General features: G+C 35.6%; 1 protein-coding gene across 1 annotated transcript in view; it reads right to left on the reverse strand.

Annotated features, from left to right (window-relative positions):
* kcnh1b (potassium voltage-gated channel, subfamily H (eag-related), member 1b) overlaps nt 1–18107 on the reverse strand; it is a gene marked incomplete at both ends in the record, with an annotated part of 91062 nt that overhangs the window by 14917 nt on the left and 58038 nt on the right. The window contains one exon of the mRNA XM_079808335.1: nt 12383–12579. Coding sequence (XP_079664461.1) covers nt 12383–12579 — 197 coding nt within the window. The remainder of the gene's footprint in view (nt 1–12382; nt 12580–18107) is intronic.

Genomic DNA, 18107 nt, shown 5'->3' on the forward strand with positions numbered 1-18107 from the left:
AATTATCTTCCTATTGATGCAGCGATGCAACAAGAAATAAGTTATTTGGTTTCAAAGGAAGATCAGTAATACATAGGTTGCCTTTAAAAAGTCGACCTAGCTTCTGACTGAATAATTAACTATAGTTAAAGATTTAGTCAGAAATTAAGACACCTTTTAAAAGCAACCTATGTAAATCCCTTCATGTCATATAATGATCGCTTACAATTGTATTGCTAATGCTTACGTCATAAACACCTTGTGAAACTGTTAATTGGGTTGATATAACCCACCTATATTTGTAACAATATCTTTCAGTTGATCATGCTTGAGTCACACACAGACTTCAACATTCAGCATGCAAAACACAACAATGGTAACAACAATGGTAGCTATACTAAGTCGAGATTAAATCTAAAGTAAATTATCAAGTACTCTCTACAGTTCTTTTTTAGTTACTAGAACTCTTGTGTAAGGGTGCTTTCACACCTGCCTCATTTAGTTCGGTTGAATCGTACTAGAGTTTGTTTTCCCCTTTGGTGCGGCTAGTTTGGTCAGGTGTGAAAGCAGCAATCGCACTCAGGTGCGCACCAAAATCAGACCAAACAAGCGTACCAAGACCTCCTTGAAGAGGTGGTCTCGGTACGCTTTCAAACGAACTCTGGAGCGGTTCGTTTGTGGTGAGAACGTGATCCGACCTCGAACAGACCCAACTGCAAAAAGTACTGATCATTTTTGGACTAAACCAGCTGACGTGCCTTATGTGATGAGGAAGTGTTTGTTGATAGTTTGCACTTTAGCATGGCAGCTTGCGGACAAACTTGAAGTAGTGAGGAGGTGCGGAGCCTCATAGAAATTTGGTCTGATGACCATATTAGGTCCCAACTTTTGAAAACTCAAAAGAACAGCGCGATCTTCGCTTGAAGTGACGAGTGATGCGCGCTCTCCATTTGCAGTGTATTAGAACGTTGTTTTCAAGCCGCGTTTCATTATAGATATGTATTGTTTGCATATTGTGGTGTATACAAACAATGTAATAGATTATGGCAGGGACAAAACCAGCCTGCGCAGTCGCAGTTTAGGAAATACACCATGGCCAATGAGTGATGTGGATGTTGTCATGTGACTGTATTTTGGTTTGTTTCAACTGGTTCTGGACCAAAGCAATCAGTGTGGTGTGAAAAGGAACCAAAAAAGCTGAAAAATGCTACAATGTATAATTATTTGCCCTTGATTCGGACCAAATTAACCGAACTAGAGATGTGAAAGCACTCTTAGTGAACCATACTAACTAAGCCTTTGTTAGCACAACATAATATTCCTATTTCACTTTACTTGTTTTTTTTAAGGCAATCAGTTTGCATGTTTATTTTAAGTCTAACAAATTAGATTTAACATTGTAGTTGGGGACATTAAATATTCAACTATATTACTGATCTGCCTGCATTGACACCATTGTATGAGAACTGAACTGAGCTGGACGATGACATCACTGTTTTCTCCAGAGCGGCTGTACAGCCAAAACAAATTTTGTTGCATTATTTTCCTGTTATCACTGTAAAACTGCTTTGAAACAATCTGTATTGTAAAAAGCGCTATGTAAATAAAGGTGACTTGACAAGCCTTAAATCATGCATCAATTAGTGCATTCTTCACAGAGAGAGAAGCAGGGAGGTACCGTAGGAGAGGGGATTGATGATGAAGATACTTCTGTATCAGGTTTCTATTTTCTGTTCTTCTAAGGTCAGTTTGACTTTGTGTCCCTCTAATTCAGCTCTTGGCTCTACATGGCCATTTTCTGACCGTTACAAAATGAAACAGCCGACTTTGATCATGGTTATCTAATCTTTGCCTCTGTCTCTCTATTCATCCTGCACTCACAGAGAGCAGGGCCACACTTAAGTTTTAAGGATTAGTAGAGTAAGCTGGATCTGATTAGGCTGTACCTGGATAATACAGAAGATACACAGAACAGCTTACACAACAATCTCACCTGAATAAAGAAGGCCATTACTCTGATGATAGCCATGCGATCACTGAGACATGCACACACAGGCAGAGATTGCTTATGTTTATTGAGGGGGCAATAGTGACGGTTCTGGTATAGACTGTGTAATTTTTGTTTAATATAATGCACGGACGCTGGGTTCAAATCCTGATCTAATATAGTTTTTATGATGAACCCATTGCGAATGGATGCTAAATTGTGAATGAACTTGACTGTCAGTGACCGCCCTTCATGCCTATGGAAAACAGCAGAATTGAAGCCCCCTAATGAAAAAAAAGTTTATTCAAGTGTGCTATTAGTATACTTCTTTTAAACTAAAAAATAAGAAAGTACACTTTCAGTCTACTTTTATTTACTATACCTGTTTATACTATATTATATGTACTTCCCGCTATCCATGTTTTCACTGTTATACAGTGGGGACGCTATTACGCATCTTCTAGTACAGAATCTCCGGATCAAAACAGGTGAAGAAGAAGCAGAAACAAGTGATAATGTAATGTAACGCGATCATCAAACATTAAAAAGCATATGAATCAAAACTGCCAAATGTTACAGAATGAAATGTTGAACCCATGAAGAAGAACGACTGTGAAGCTTTGAGGGTGTTAATGGACTTGATCTTCTCCATCTGTGCTTTGATCATCGTTCTGAGTCCGATCCGGACAAAGTCTTTAGCCACGTTTACATGCACACTTTTTTGTCATTCCGATTAAAATCATTCCGATTGAAAGATTCAGTGGACTGTTTACATGAGACGTTATCTAAACCGATCTGGTGTTTACATGTGCTGACTTTCAGTCGGAATCATTTTGTGACATGCGCACACAGTTTGTCTGCCGCCTCAGATTCGTAACGTTAGTATCGTGGATCAATAGTTCTGTGTTGGTAATTTTTATATTTATTTATTTTTCTGTGGGCGGACATGCAGTAGTTTAACCTAATTTATGTCCTATACAATGGCTATTTCAACAACTGTGAATGATGAATGCGGAATCAAAATGAATTCAATTAATCTTTTTTGAAAAACACAAAATTAAAAATAAAATGCACTCAAATTATTAATAAAAACATAGGATGTATGGTGAAACATGAATAAAAGCTTTCAAGACATGCTCAGCATCATTAGTAGTACTACATAGATATTTCAGATGATTAAGGAAAGATACCATAATCACAAAGGTATAAATTTTAACAAAAGTAATTTAAGTAGACTGTGGGTATTGATACTTAACCAATTTGAAGAAGTTGTTGAACTTTTTTATTTTTAGCTAACTAACCAGAAACAGAGAAATGTCGACACCTCCTCTCCAGCAGCTTGAATGTTCCCCGTTGAAATGGCAACTCTCAAAGGCCACCAGGACTTATACAGTTTTATAAAAGCTATTTATTATTTGTTGTAAAGTGTAAGAATCACCTCAGAAAAATGTATTCTTCTGTCAGGGGCAGTTGAAGCCTAGGACAAACGCTGTCAAGATGAGATGGTGTAGCCAGGCTATGTCTGTGTCATTATTCCAACATCACGTTCATAACATGTTACGAAATAAAAAGTTTAATACCTCAGAAAAATGTACTTTCCTCTCTTGTCAACATTAGCCTGGTGTGAGCGCAGCGCGCGCTCTTCAGCTGTGGAGGCGTGTGCGCTGTATATCACGTCACAAAAAGACGTGCACTCAAAGTAATCGGATCAGATCGTTTCAATGGTGGAATTTTCCGTTTGATCGGTTCATGAAAAGTTCTATCCCACCCCTCTCAAACCGTTTACAATTTCATTCGGTGTGGCCATTTTTATTCCGATTGAGGTGTTTATATGGAGCATTTTCATTCGGATTGGACTTTTTTTTTTTTTTTTTTGACAAAAACACGATTTCCTCAAGCTTTTTGAATAAAAGCTTGTTGTTGTTTTTTTAATGAAACTTACCCACATTCAAGTGTTGCTAAAAATGGATGCATGAAGCCACTATAGAATAAAATGTTTTTAAAATGGAAAGTTAAAATACAGTTAAAGGTATATTTCAAGTTAATACCTAGATAGGAACATTTAAAGTGTAAAAATAACATAAATAGTAAACAATAAGTATGATGTTATGTTCACTTAATGAGAGCTTACAAGTATACTTGCGATATAAAACTACTAGTTTACTGAGTAAACATCAAAATGTTCTTTCATAAACTAAAAAAATGTACTACAAGTATTAAAATAGTAAAGTACTGGTATACTTATAAGTTCACTTGTATTAGAGATGAAGTACAAATTAAAAAATGTAGTTGTGCACTTAAAGTTTACGGTAACACTTTACAATAAGGTTCATTAGTTAACATTAGTTAACTGCATTAGTTATCATGAACTAATAATGAACTGCACTTATTTATTTATCTTTGTTAATGTTAATTTCAACATTTACTAATACTTTATTAAAATCTTGTTAACATTAGTTAATGCACTGTGAACTAACATGAACAAACCATGAACAGCTGTATTTTTATTAACTAACGTTAACAAAGATGAACAAATACAGTAACAAATGCGCTGCTCATGGTTAGTTCATGTTAGTTAATATACTAGTTAATGGCACTGATAAGGAAAAAAGCGAGTCGATTGCGAGGGGGTTAACTAATGTTAAATAATGAAAACTTATTGTAAAGTGTTACCAAGTTTACTTATAGTACACTTAAATGTATACTTTTATATTTTAAAACGTGGGCCAATTTAGTCCAAGCAGTATTGAAATAGTACACTTAGAAGTTTACTACTAGTACATTGATATTTGTATACTTACTATACTATACTATACTTATTAGTATACTTACTACATAATATAACTACAGAAAAGTCAAGTTTTAATAGGAAAAATATAGAAACTCTTTGGTCATTTTTTTTTCAGCGAGATGCTAATGGTCTTATCAGATTCAATGATCTATGGTAAGCTATGCTAAAAGTGCTACCGCCAGACCCGGATTCGAATGGATTCGAAAATGGTAAAACTCATCTGTTTAACTCTAGAGGGAGTTGGAAAATGAGCCTATTTTCAAAAAATAAAAGAAAAAATTATTTTAATGTGACAAATTAATTTAATCAGTTGTGGACACCGCAAGGTTAAACTGCGCCTTATCTGTGTTTGGAAGGACATTTTGTGAATCAGAAGCTGTAGTCCTTCAGAGAAATGCGCAGCACCTGCGACAGAGTTTGGCCAATCAGCATTTTACATCATGAAGTGTCATTTTTAAGTTCGGGAGTTTATCATTGTGCAACATTGTTTGACACTGAACTTTCTGCTCGCTGAAGAGACTACTCCTCTGCGGCGGGTCATATCTGTGTATTGCGTGTTCCAGTCACATAGCTGCCGGGAAGCCGGTATAACACACTCTCACACATTTATTTTTTGCCATTTTGGGAGAAGTAAAATTTACATAAGTGGCTTCAACAACCAGACACATACACAATGCTTCCAGTTTTGTTTGTGACGCAAAAAAATGCTCTCTCTTTTGGAGGGCATTTACACCGTCTTCTCATAATCTGATCAAAGAAAATGCATGAAGTGACCGGGTATGCATGAACGGAGTTTGCACATGCATCACAGTCATTGTGATGCATGTGGAATGTTCAATTTTTGTCCCCTGAAAGCAAAGGGCAAACGCTCAAGTGGACATAACTTGTGTGTGCGTGATGTGGTCATGCTTAATGGTTTATGCTTTCATTGAATTGCAGTTTAATTCTCACACTTTAGTAATTCTAGTAATAGTGCCTAACTTAAAGGGATCTCCTGGTGTTAAGACTTGTATGGCTTAATATAACATAAATTATGTCTATTTACTGAAATATGTAGTAGAAAACCCATGAAAGATCTACGTTATTTAAAAAATCCATTATATATTTGGACAATGGACAGCGCCATTTTGTTTGCGATCTAGGTCGATGAAGTAATGGTTGCACTTGGCAATCAACTGGTGCTACCCGTAGCTATTTTTTACCACAACACAACACGAAAAATGTTTCAGAGTTAAACAAAACCAATCAATTGCTTTGTAATTGCATTTAAAACACACACAACATATTTTGGTCATGGTCGACTAGATCTTTGCTGCTGCAGAGCAAGTCTGGACTTGCTACTGCTATTAGATACACAGACACACATAAATAGGGTCCCGACAGGTGGAGCTGGGGAGGTGGAGGGGTTCAGATAACCAGCCTACAGCAAACACTATAACTGACTATTTGAATGTTGAGCAAGCAATCTCAATCAGCATGTGCCATGTGGTAATGATGTGAATGTTAGCCATCTGCATGTAAAGGACCTCTAGAGTTTCATAACTGATCTATATATAGCCATAATTACCCTGCCAACAAAGAAAGAACGTCGGTAACACTTTATAATAACTGCACGCTGAATCATTAGTTAAGCATTAGTCAATTCGTCATTTATAAAGCATTAATAGACATTAGAAAGCAGTTAATAATTACAGCTGTAAATGCTTTAAGAGTAAATGTATACATCTTATTATTTAGACATATAGAAATAGTTACCTACTGTCTTCATGATTCATATTCATGTATTCATGATTAATTCAGGTAGTTATAAAACATTTAGTAGTTGTCAGTTAACTATTTTTGTGAGCTCAACTAAAGTGTGGACTATGTATGCCTCGTAAAGCTTTTACAAAGGAGATTTAAAGGCTCAGTTCTCTTCTAAACAGAAAAGAGGAAACAAACACAACACAGAGTGATACACAGAGATGCAAAAAATGAAACTGTACACTTGATATAACATGAAAAATAAACCTCTTCACCTTAATTGTGTTGCTTATTTTTTATTTATATTCAATTGCTTTCTTATTTTGTTCATTTTGATATTTAGTTCCTTTTTTAGTTATGATATTGCAGAGGTTATGTTATATCAAGTGTACAGTTGTACAGTTTAAATTTTTGCATCTTGAAATAACTCACAAAAATCGTTAACTGACAACTACTAAATGTTTTATAACTACTTGAATTAATCATGAATTACAGTGGGAATACATGTTAATAAAACATTTATTATCACACTGAGTAACTATTACTATATGTCTAAATAATAAGATGTACAAATGTACATTTAAATAGTTTATTAATAATTTACTTACACCTTCTAAATTATCTTATGAACCACTGACAACTCTTAAATAACTAGTTTGTAAATAATGTAATACTTAATTTAGAAATTATAAATTTGTCATTAATAAAGTATGAAAATACAATTATTAAACACATTATAGATATGCTTATAAATCAAGAATAAAGCATTTATAGCTGTATTTATAAACTGCTTACTGATGTCTATTAAGGTAGGGAGAATGCTTTATAAATGATAAATTAACTATTTACTAATGCTTAATGAATGATTCATGGTGTGAGTAATTGTAAAGTGTTACCAGAAAGTCATACAGGTTTGGAATGGCATGAGGATGAGTAAATGATAACAGAATTTGGTAACACTTTCTATGAAGCCAATGTAGCCCTATAATGAATTATAGCCCATTATACTTATACTTAACTATTCTATAAATATATTTATAAAGACTCATTAAGACCTATACTGCATTATAAGAACAGTTAAAGTTACATTTATATTATTTTTATAATTACTTATTAGTCATGCATTTGCTTTTTCAATGTGCATGCTCATAATCCATTATACGTTGATTTATAAATGATAGTTCCAGAGTTGTTTGCTGTACGAATTGACTCTTCGCAAAAACCCGCCCCCCTTCGTTACTGTTGCTATGTCCGACAAGCCATGCCGCTCTCACACCACACATCATGTTCTCATGCAGTGAAAAATACATTGTGGAGCAAAGAGGAAACTGATAATCTGCAGAGAGACAAGACAGAGCAGGTTATTTTAGGTATGAAACTGAGCGTCAGCTTTCTAATTTTGTAATTTTTTAAGAAATTCAAACAATAAAAACAATTTGTGACTCTTTAAAGGGTAACTAAACCCCTGCTCAGAGCTTAACTCCACCCACTGGCAATTTTTGAAAAATGCTAGAAAAGTGGCCAGAGCCCAACGGAGACAGAGGGGATGAACCGAGGGAGGAACTGAGCGGAGGGCGTGCACCTGAGACCCGCAGTGATGGATTGATTGACAGCTGTCTGACTCGCGAGTCGCAAAGATGGAGAATGACTGGAGTGACGACAGCTTTGCAACAGAGCGGTCATTTCTCCTACCTTCACCTGAAGTGGAGGAGGGTGAATTGTCTGTAGACACAGACCCAGAGCCTTATCAATACGAGCCGCTGGCTCAAACTGCGTTAACTCCCGATGCCGACAATGCTAGTGAAACAGCAGCGCAAGAGAACTGACCTAATCTATGAACAAATCCTTACACTGAATGCCACTAAAAATAGATCAGATATCTGATATACAGATGATTTTCATTCAAAGGAACTGAATAAATAAGCAGTGCAGGACCAATAAGTTCAGACCTAAAAGCCTATTATAAACAGATTTTCTCAAATAAGTTAGACTATATACGCCAGCACGTTACGGTATTGTTGTTCGTTACCGCGTCCGCGGCAACCACTTGCGTGTCAAAAAGTGCGGGTTTGAAAGTGCGTCTCAAAATTATCTGTACACATGACGGGCGGCAATAATATCGCAAGAAAAGCCTGACGTGTACTGACAACTGCATTATTTAGCCGTATTTTCTTCAATAAAATGTTAAAGCAAGTGTCAAGTCAGTTTCATTCATAATGTTTCTACTTCATGTAACATGACAGTTCATACTGGAGTTCTCATCATGTGATTGGGGGAAACATTTCTGAGGGCGTGGTGAGCTTGTGCCAGGGGCGCGGATAGTGATCCGTTGGAAGTGCCATCCTACGTCACGATGTACCACAACGTCCAATAGGAAAATTCAACTGCAGTAGCCACCGTTCAACCGTAAGAGGGCAGCACTTTGGCGGTTTTACACCATATTTTATAGAATTAAAACACTTTATACTCAAGTGTCAAAACATTTACTGGAATCAATGAACAGCATTAATAAAGCCCCAGTATTACAGATCATTAACTAAAAAAAGTTGGTTTAGGGTTTAGTTACCCTTTAATGTGTCATGACCAAGCGGCAACCTCCCGCATTTTCTCTTGAAGCCAATAAGGAAGTGACTTAAACTGCAATTCATCGACTGGCCACTAGGCCACAGGCCCCAGAAGGGAGCAGAATCTCTATGTTAAAATGACCAACTTTACAGCAGAAAAAAACAGCCTGGTACAAATTGTGGTTTTGGTCTATACGGCTAATTTTGCCCTTAATGACAACTGTGAGGGGGGTGAATTTTTTTATAACTCATTTGTTTACATTATATAAAGCCTTAAAGTCCTGCATAATTAAGGGCGTGGCCACTTTGAGTGACAGGTGTATAGTAATTTATCTGCTGTCTGTTAGTCATCGCGTCACCTCAGCTCTACCCACGTTCCGCCTCTTTGCCCATTTTCTATTATCCGGGAGTGACGCGCGGCCAGCTCGTCCCTACTTTGCGCTTCAAAACTGCTCTTCAGAATCCTATGGGTGACGTCACGGACACTACATCCATATTTTTTTTACAGTCTATGGTCGTGACAGATCGCTGCATCCCCTCAGTTCGCAGTACATGACCCGATCCTTTCTTCTTTTTACTAGCTAGCACAAAATAAACATGAATGAACATCAGAAGGTATCTTGTTTCAACTGCGGAAAGACGTCAATACACATCATTTTTTAAGTTCAAGTCCACCAACATTAATCTACTACCCTGTCTAGTTTGTTTGTCGGACAAAAATGGCAGATTCGGCAATATGATTGGTCAGATCGCCTATCAATCGAATTCCGTGCGAAGGGACAGTTAGTTATCAATTATGTCTTTAATGTCTAATGTTTGCATTAGAGGTCATGATTGGTAATTTTTATTTGCTAAAATCTGTATCTCCTCAGCCATATGCATGGTATTTCTTATAGCATTTTGAAATTATACTTTAAAAATGTTGTTGCAATGGTTTGCTAATATGTAACATTAAAAAATATACTTTTTTTCAACTGTTTGTATTAATGATTTATGTGTTTTTTTCCTCATTATTTTATTACAGGAATAATTGTTCATTAGTTACATTTACAAATAAACAACTTAAAATGTATAATGAGCACATCTTCATGATTTCTTAACATTTCCTTTATTGCATGTTTTCATTTTACTTAATGCCATCAATGATGCATTTATAGAGGTATATTCTGTATTATAACTCACAATAAGTATTTATAAGAACACAACATGGCTATTAATAATATATTCACTTATTTGACATAAATAAATCTAAATTATTAAAAAGTTAATAAAGTTAATTGTAAATGTAACTATACTATAATAACAGTATAGCAATGCAGGTTGCATCTTTATAAATACATTCATGAAACCATGACTAATTAATACGTATAAATAAATAAATACTTATAAATCACTTATAAAAATGAGTTGAATAGATTGAGCATGCGCATTAAAAGAGCAAATGCAATAAGTTATAAGTAATTATAAAAATAGTATAAATATAACTAACTGTTCTTATAATGCAGTATAGGTCTTAATGAGTCTTTAAAATATATTTATAGAACAGTGATACTTTCTTATGAATAAAATGGAGCTATAATTCATTATAAACATGGACTTCATAACCAGAATTTTAATTTCTGTGTGAACTATCCCTTTAAAAATAACACATTTGAAAATATGAATGAGAAAACACTGTCAGAGAGCGGTGCATTCAGCATTCAGAGGCGCTGACTGTCCCTACAGCCACACGAGTGATGGAGTGCTATAGGGATTGTGCCTGTGAGTGGCTATAGATCTTCCAGCTCAGTTGGCTTCATAATCATTTCACTGTAAAAAGTGCTTACACAGAAAAACGAGACATGAATTTAAACGAAGCCGTGTGCAGTCCCGCTCCAGCCCCGCCTCCACATGGACGCAATATAGCTGACAAACTCTGAGACAAAAGCAGCGTTCACCCCCACCAGCTATGATTTTAATAAAAAGCTGTCAGAGCAGAGTAATTGAAGGACTCCTCAACACCAAAAGGAAGAGGAAAGAAAGAGGAAAACAATCACTAAATGAATGAAACATAGCAAAGCTGCAGGAGTTTGATCGTTCAAATGAGATACATTAAAATAAAGAGGTCAGATAATTTTATCATCATTATCACTAAATTAGTAAATTATCGTCTACTGTAGCCTAATGGGATAGTAAAGTGTCCACTATGAATACTACACTCTAAAAAATCTTGGGTTATTTTTTCTACCCAAATCCTGGGTTGAGCCTTTTGGGTGATTTTTTGGGGGTTATTTTTTCAGTATTTGGGTAGTTTCTGTGTAACCTAGCAACTGGGTCAGACATAACAACCCAGTGTTTGGATAGATTTGTGTTACCCAGATCCTGGTTCAAATGTAAAAACCCAGTGTTTGAGTAGTTTTTGTGTAACCCAGTATCCATATTTAAAACTTTATAAAGTAAAATATCTAGCTTGGAAAAAAGCGTAACTGGTGTGCAATGTCGTCAGACGTAGCGTATGCATTTTTAACTACGAGAGGCACTACACTTTTTCCGTAAGTTGAATAAGGAAGGTGATCTGGTGGAAGCTAGATAATTTAATTTATATAGTTTTAAATATGGATTATTTTTCTTACACAAATGCATCGCTTCACTTCAGAAGGCCTTTATTAACCCCCCGGAGCCATGTGGAACAGTTACAAGATGGATAGATGCACTTTTGGACTTCATAAACGAAACAACAATTCACTGCCGTTATAAAGCTTGGAAGAGCCAGGACTTTTTTTATACAACTCCGATTTTATTTGTCTGAAAGAAGAATGTCATATACACCTAGGATGACTTGAGGGTGAGTAAATCATGGGCTAATTTTCATTTTTGGGTGAACTAACCCTTTAAAGTTCTGAATAATGAAGGGCGTGGTCACTTGAGTGACAGGTGGATTGGCCCTGCTGGTTTCAGCAACCAGGCACCTCAGCTCCACCCATGTCCCGCCTTGTTTCCCATTTTCGGTTACCCGGGAATTATCCGATGGCCGGCTCTGCCGTCTTTGGACTTTAAAAATGCTCTTCAGAAACCTACGGGTGACGTCACGGACACTACGTCCATTGTTTTATACAGTCTATGGTCTTTTTACTTCATTTTAAACAGGCACAGAGGAGAATTAACTCTGTTGTGTGCCAGTGAGTTTGATGCCAGTTAATGAACCATTCAGTGTGTTAAATAAAGCTGACATCCAAAATGAGGAAACAGTGCTTTAAAAAGAGAATTCTCTTCAAACTCAATTGGAACTTTGGGGTTTAAGCTTTTTTATTTTTAATGTAAAGTGGTCATGGCACTCACCCTTTTCCTCAGGTTGTAGGTTAGCACCAGATTCCGTGAGAAGTGGCCAGCGAAGGCTGTGTAGAATTCCAGAACCTTCTGTAAGGCATCACGCTTGATGATGTGAAGATCGCAGTAGGTCAGTGCACGAACGTTTGCACAAGCCTGAGCTAAATTCACCTCTTTCCAGAACACATCCCCGAACACATCTCCCTTTCCTGAGAGAAAAAAAGAGAGAGTGGGACATTGAAGAATGAATTCCATTAGGCTTTCTAATACTTTCAGGGGAATGTCCCGGATTCGTGTATATAGGTGCAAATTTTCATGGATCACAGGAAACTCAATATGCACTTCAGGATATAGCTGGTCATGTTGAGAATGTCATTTCAGGGGAATATCAAATACATTCATGCATATAAATAAGACTGACAGTTCCTGTAATGTGACCCAGAGAGGGCAAATGTTTAACACTGGCACAAATGGCTTTGACAGTAAGAAAAACAGTAAAGGTATGGTCACATTTACCATTGTTCTGTGAATTTTCGCAGGCAAAAACCATGCAGATTTTGCAATGGGTTATCATGTGAATATGCACTATTGAACAACAGAAAGCTGCTTGGTTTGTGAATTGTGCTTTATACATCCCGTGAAATTTCACCTGAAATGTCGCTAGCGTGACTGCAGATTAACATTGTGTTTAAAAATTATTGTTGGTTTAACTTTTAAAAAAGTAAGTTACCTGGTTGCCTTAAAATATTAAGTTCATTGAAAATAAATTGACATTAGTTTGGTTTAGTCAAGAGAAACTCAAAATGCATGCCACCTGTGCTGGCAAAATGAGTCGCAATGAGCTAATTTTCACAAATGAGTTATTGTTATTTTCACATTTTCTATTCTCTTCAAAATGATGTATGATTTGTTTGAATCAGACAAAAAAAATGACATGACTGAGCTACACCTGTTTGAAGTCGATAGAGTCAGCAAAGTTAATTTTGAGAAAAAAATTGAAGGTTCCAAAACAAAATCACCTTAAAAAAACTCCTTAAAGAAACTCGTTCATGCTTTTATTACCAGTAGGGTGGACTATTGTAATGGTCTCCTCACCGGCCTTCCCAAAAAGACCATTAGACAGCTGCAGCTCATACAGAACGCTGCTGCCAGGATCCTGACCAGAACCAGAAAATATGACCATATCACACCAGTCCTCAGATCTTTACACTGGCTTCCAGTTACATTTAGGATCGATTTTAAAGTGCTATTATTTGTATATAAATCACTCAATGACCTAGGACCTCAATACATTGCAGATATGCTGATTAAATACAAACCCAACAGATCACTCAGATCATCAGGATCAAGTCAATTAGAAATACCAAGGGTTCACTCAAAGCAAGGAGAGTCTGCTTTTAGCTATTATGCCAGCCGTAGCTGGAACCAGCTTCCTGAACAGATCAGATGTGCTCCAACAGTAGCCACTTTCAAATCCAGACTCAAAACACATCTGTTTAGCTGTGCATTTACTGAATATGCACTGTGCCACTGTACGTGCTTTGTCCGAACTGCTTGCATTTTAATTTATATGCTTAAATTTAACCCTGTTATTATTTTTATTTTTAATTATACTCTTTATTTTTAGCTTTCAATATTTTCTTTATTTTTTATTTCTTTTAATTCCTATTATAACTGTAATATTTTTATTTCTTTTCTGTGTAAAGCACTTTGAATTGCCACTGTGTATGAAATGTGCTATACAAATAAACTTGCCTTGCCTTGCCTTAAAATCCCTGGTAATGTCAACAAATTTGACACACACCAAGTCAACACCAAATATCTATAGGAAAATGTATATATTCAACTTTTTTTCTTATGATACCACAATTGTTTGATTAATATTAATGAAACACACAGCCTATATATTAACAGACATGGGGACTTGTGACTTGGTGACTAAAGGATTAGTTCACTTCAAAATGAAAATGTCCTGATATTTTACTCACCCCAATCTCATCCAAGATGTTCATGTCATTCTTTTTTCAGTCGAAAAAAAGTTATTTGAGGAAAACATTCCAGGAATTTTCCTCCACACCATTGACTTCCATGGCAACCAAATCAATGCAGTTTAAAAGGGCTTCAAAGGACTTCAGAGGCTCTGCGCGATCCCAGACGAGGAATAGGGTCTTATCTAGCCAAACAATTGGTCATTTAAAATAATACAAAAAACTCTAGTGTGACCTTTTCGACGTGATTATGCAATCCTTGGAACGTTGCAGAGCAGCGCAAGATGAGCAGTTTAGGTAAAAAAGTATATTCATTTTTAATATTTTTGTGAAAATTACAGATCGTTTTGTTAGATAAGACCCTATTCCTCGTGGGATCAAGCAGAGCCTTTGAAACTGCATTGATTTGGACCTTCAACATTTTGGTTGCCATGGAAGTCAATGGTGTGGAGAAAAATCCCAGAATGTTTTCCTCAAAAAACGTAATTTCTTTCCGATTGAAGAAAGAAAGACATGAAAATCTTGGATGAGATGGGGGTGAGTAAAATATAAGGACATTTTTATTTTTAAGTGAACTAATCCTTTAAGACCCACTGCTCCGCTCTAATGTAATATAATGTCACACATCAGATGTTTTTCCCCAACAGTTAACCAAACGTTCACATAAGACATTACAGATAATGTTTGCGTGAATACTCACCAAGACAGACATTTTGAAATACTGTAATTCTATGTATGTGTGTATATCTGGATCGTGCACCGTGAGAGGCGTCTTTGTGCGCGCTTCAGATCTGTCAGTCAGCGCGAGTGAGATCGTTTTCATGGACAATAGAAAGATACTCCTCTCCGAAATTGTACAAATAAAGATACTTTTAGATGTTTAATTGCTATTTGGAGCATTGGGATCGCTAGACGAGGGCTTAATGAACAAATTTTTGTGAAAACCTCAAAATCGAATTTTTTTATGCTTTGCCTGTAGCTTGAAATTATCCGTGTGCATTCCGGGTCACATATTATGTTATCTGAACCACATTAATTACCTAAGTGGATTTTGCAAAATTATTTTTTTTTGATAAAAAAATCTTGAAAAATTTTTTTTTTACAGTGTACCCTTGTAGCGCCCACCAGTGCCACACTTTGTCAGGTATAATTTATTATTTATTAAGACTTTATTTATTTTGTGAAACATAAAATTGTGAGAAATGTCTTTTTAGTAGTCAATGGGCTACAATGCTTTCTTCAAAATATATTTTCCTGTGTTACGCAGTTTTGGAACAACAATAGACTGCTCGATATCTGTTGCTCAAATTTCTTTTTTTTTCTTTTTTTAAAATATCCTATTCCAAGAAACCGATACATTTTTGAATAGGCTTCCACTGTCATTTCATATAATTCACATTCTTTAACTCTTTAAAAAATATTCACACTGCTAGAAGCAGATCTCATCCCCACAGACGACTGCTTTGTTTCTAAGCCTGCAATGACAGATTTACACCTCCAGTAAAATGACACACTCTGCTAGAGACCTGCTGTCCCGCACGGGCTGCAGTGCAAATATTTATCTCAGCATTATACTTGACCCCCACTGGACAGATGTTTTTCTGCTGTGCAGGTTCATATGTCGCTTTAAGCTTATTAGTGGCATTTGATAAGGCAAGCGATGATATTACTATATTTCTCAAGCTTGACCTTAATTAATCTTCCTAACGCATTTAAAAACTGACACCACACCTTTTGGATTCCTGGGTCAGTTTCGATCCAGTGGAATGTGAGCTTTTAAAAACAGCCATAACTTAAACCATACTGTATCTGATCAATAACTAGAGTTAAGGCACTAAAATGTCAGACACACTTTATATTAAGTGTCTATAACTACTATGTACTTACCTAAAAAAAATAATTGTTAGTTCAATGTATTATTGTGTTGATGTATTGCAAAACACTTGTGCTGCAATTGAGGTGTGATTCGGGTAAGGTTAGGGACAGGTTTGGTGATCTGTATTATTTATTGTACTGACACTGTTGCATGAGAACTGTACTGAGCTGGACAATGACATTTTTTATAACTGCTTTATAGATGAAATGAACAAATTTAATAATTGTTGATCTTTTCAATGGAACTGAATCAACACTGAACTGACTTCAGATGAACAACAACCAAAATGCATAATTTTCTTGTTATCACAGTAAATCTGCTTTGAAACAATCTGTATTGTATAAAGAGCTATAAGACGGTGGTTATTTGCACCAAGTGAAAATATATTTTCTTAGTGATAGATGCTATTTACACTGAGTTTAAATAGCAATATATTCTATTTACACTAAGTGTAAGTAGCAGCAAATAGTGGCAGATACTATTTGTACCTCAGTTTTGTTGTACACTAAACAGTATGCAATAATAACATGTATAGTGTAAATTATTATATTTGTTAAAATTATTAAATGAATGCAGCCTTATTGGGACAATAAAGCCCTATCTCAACCTACCCCTAACTGATAAACACACCTTAGACACTTTATTTCCCCTTTAAAATTTTTATTTTTATTTATTTATTTTTTTAATTAATGCCTTTCCGATGTGATGGAAAAAGGGATTAGAGCGAGTTTGGCAAAAGGCGGATTTGAACCTCAGGTCAATTTGCGTCAAAACTTTCTGCCGCACACTTTACCTCTACACTATTGTTGTAAACCAGTGTCTTCCGTCCTTTTGTCTGGCCCAACCAGACGTCAGGAGGGCGCAGTTAGTGCAAATAGCATTTGCCAACAAGGTGGGCTATTTGCACTTAGTGTATAGAGACACTCCGTATAAAATAAAAGGGATTTGACTTGGGTAGGTTTAAGGGTTGATTAAGGGGTGAGGAAAGGGTCAAGAGTGTAATTATAGATGGAATTACAGAAATTAATTACAGCTGTAATTATATACAGTGATTTAAAAAAAATGTATATATATATATATATATATATATATATATATATATATATATATATATATATATATATATATATATATATATATATATATATATATATAGAAGTACCATGTAAAAAAATTTTTTTACATGTAGTACACAATAAGAACACAATAAATGTAGGATGTTACCATGTAATTACCATGTTATTACTAAATTATCCTTTTTATTAATTAAATAAACTATTTGGTCTTTGAACCTTTGCTGTATACCCTTTTGGGCTGTAGTTTATTTGGTACGTCATCTTTTTTTGCCTTTTTTCTTTTTCTATTTAACAAATCTAACCAATATATATACAAATCTGCATGATATCATGTGGAAAGCTTCAGTTAATAATTTTGTCAAAATTGACCTGGAACACAATAGGTGTCACAATGTACAATGTCTTCTTTTTTATGTGCCTGTTGTGGGTCAAAACTGACCCAAACGCAATAGGAGGGTTAAATATACTCCTAACCTTAAGTACTAACCTTCTTGCATGGATTGAATGATTCCTCAGTTCATATCTTGTTGAGAAGAGGTGTGTTATGATATTCACTCTCTGCTTGATAACAAATGGACAAATCATTTATATATTTTGTCTGTAATAGTAGTGATGGTAATTACAAAAAACAAACTCATTACTGATTTCACCGATCCTTTCAGACTACACTTATACAGACTAGACATGATTTTAATTGAAACTCATGAAGCAGAATCCAAAAGAGACATTCACCTGAGAACTTTTAGAGATAGTGAGACCAATTCGTCCATCTGACAGAGCAGCCCTGGCACAAGTAA

This window comes from Gobio gobio (assembly GCF_949357685.1).
Source record: "Gobio gobio genome assembly, chromosome: 24".
Classification (NCBI taxonomy): Eukaryota; Metazoa; Chordata; class Actinopteri; order Cypriniformes; family Gobionidae; genus Gobio; species Gobio gobio.